The sequence below is a fragment of the Piliocolobus tephrosceles genome, chromosome 2 (assembly GCF_002776525.5).
Source record: "Piliocolobus tephrosceles isolate RC106 chromosome 2, ASM277652v3, whole genome shotgun sequence".
Lineage (NCBI taxonomy): Eukaryota > Metazoa > Chordata > Mammalia > Primates > Cercopithecidae > Piliocolobus > Piliocolobus tephrosceles.
The window spans coordinates 30012135-30013144 of record NC_045435.1 but is presented as its reverse complement, the minus strand read 5'-3'; the positions used below and the strand labels follow the sequence as shown (position 1 = coordinate 30013144).

Below are 1010 nucleotides of genomic sequence, written 5' to 3'. Positions count from 1 at the left end.
AAAGAAAGAAAGAAAGAAAGAAAGAAAGAAAGAAAGAAAGAAAGAAAGAAAGAAAGAAAGAAAGAAAGAGAGAAGGAAAGGAAGGAAAGGAAGGGAGGGAGGAAGGAAGGAGAAAGGAAAGGAAAGGAAGGAAGAAAAAAACAGATTCTTTACAGCACAGACAGTACTTTCCCTGGGGAAAATTCTACTACTTACAAATTTCTCCATCTTATTATTCTTTTAATGATATTAATCCCCCTACAGACTGATGCTCAGGTAAAACTGCTCGGTAGCTCTGCTTTTTATATAGCGCTGAACAAAACCACATATTTTCCTACATAACCTCTGCTACTTAACATACTTTAAACTTTTTTCCTAAAATAAGGTAGGAGCGTGATCTCTTATTTTTAACATATTGTATACTGTATCCTTATTTATCTTGTATTCTGATTAGGATATGACAGTATCAGATATATTTTAAAAGGGATATCATATACTAACTCCTTTTGATGAATTGCCATCGAATAACTCTGTTTCTGAAACCCGACTAATTGATTCACTGGTAAAACTGATTGACTTGGATAATTTTTCATCTCTCTCCCCAGAGTCATCCAAGCTGCTTCTTCCTGGACTTCTGTAAGAAAACACATCATTACAGAAACAGAAGGTCACCTCCACACCAATAAATTATTTGGTCTCCTCATTGAGGTCATTTCCTATGATAAAACAGTTTGATTAAAATGGATTACTGTAATATAACAAATAAATGTCTACTTATAACAAGGCTGTCTTCTTAAATTACATGCAAGTTGATATCATTTCTGAAAACAAGATACACTCACGTGAGATTCTATAAATCTCAAAAACATTAAAAAATTAACAAAGTACAAATGGCCATAACAGTAACTAATCAACTGAAAATTGCTCATTTAAATTTCAGGTACAGAGTACATGTTTGGGTTAGATACTAGGCCGCACAAGAAGGCAGTTTTGTATCTCCTTCCTTCTGACTCAGCCCCAGCAGTTTTGTA

General features: G+C 34.0%; 1 protein-coding gene across 2 annotated transcripts in view; it reads right to left on the bottom strand.

Moving 5' to 3' along the window:
- The window catches only part of GRAMD1C (GRAM domain containing 1C), a 104707-nt gene that overhangs the window by 45217 nt on the left and 58480 nt on the right, over positions 1–1010 (bottom strand). For both annotated transcript variants that reach the window (XM_023213533.1, XM_023213534.1), the window contains one exon: positions 481–613. In XM_023213533.1, the coding sequence (XP_023069301.1) occupies positions 481–613 (133 nt within the window). The remainder of the gene's footprint in view (positions 1–480; positions 614–1010) is intronic.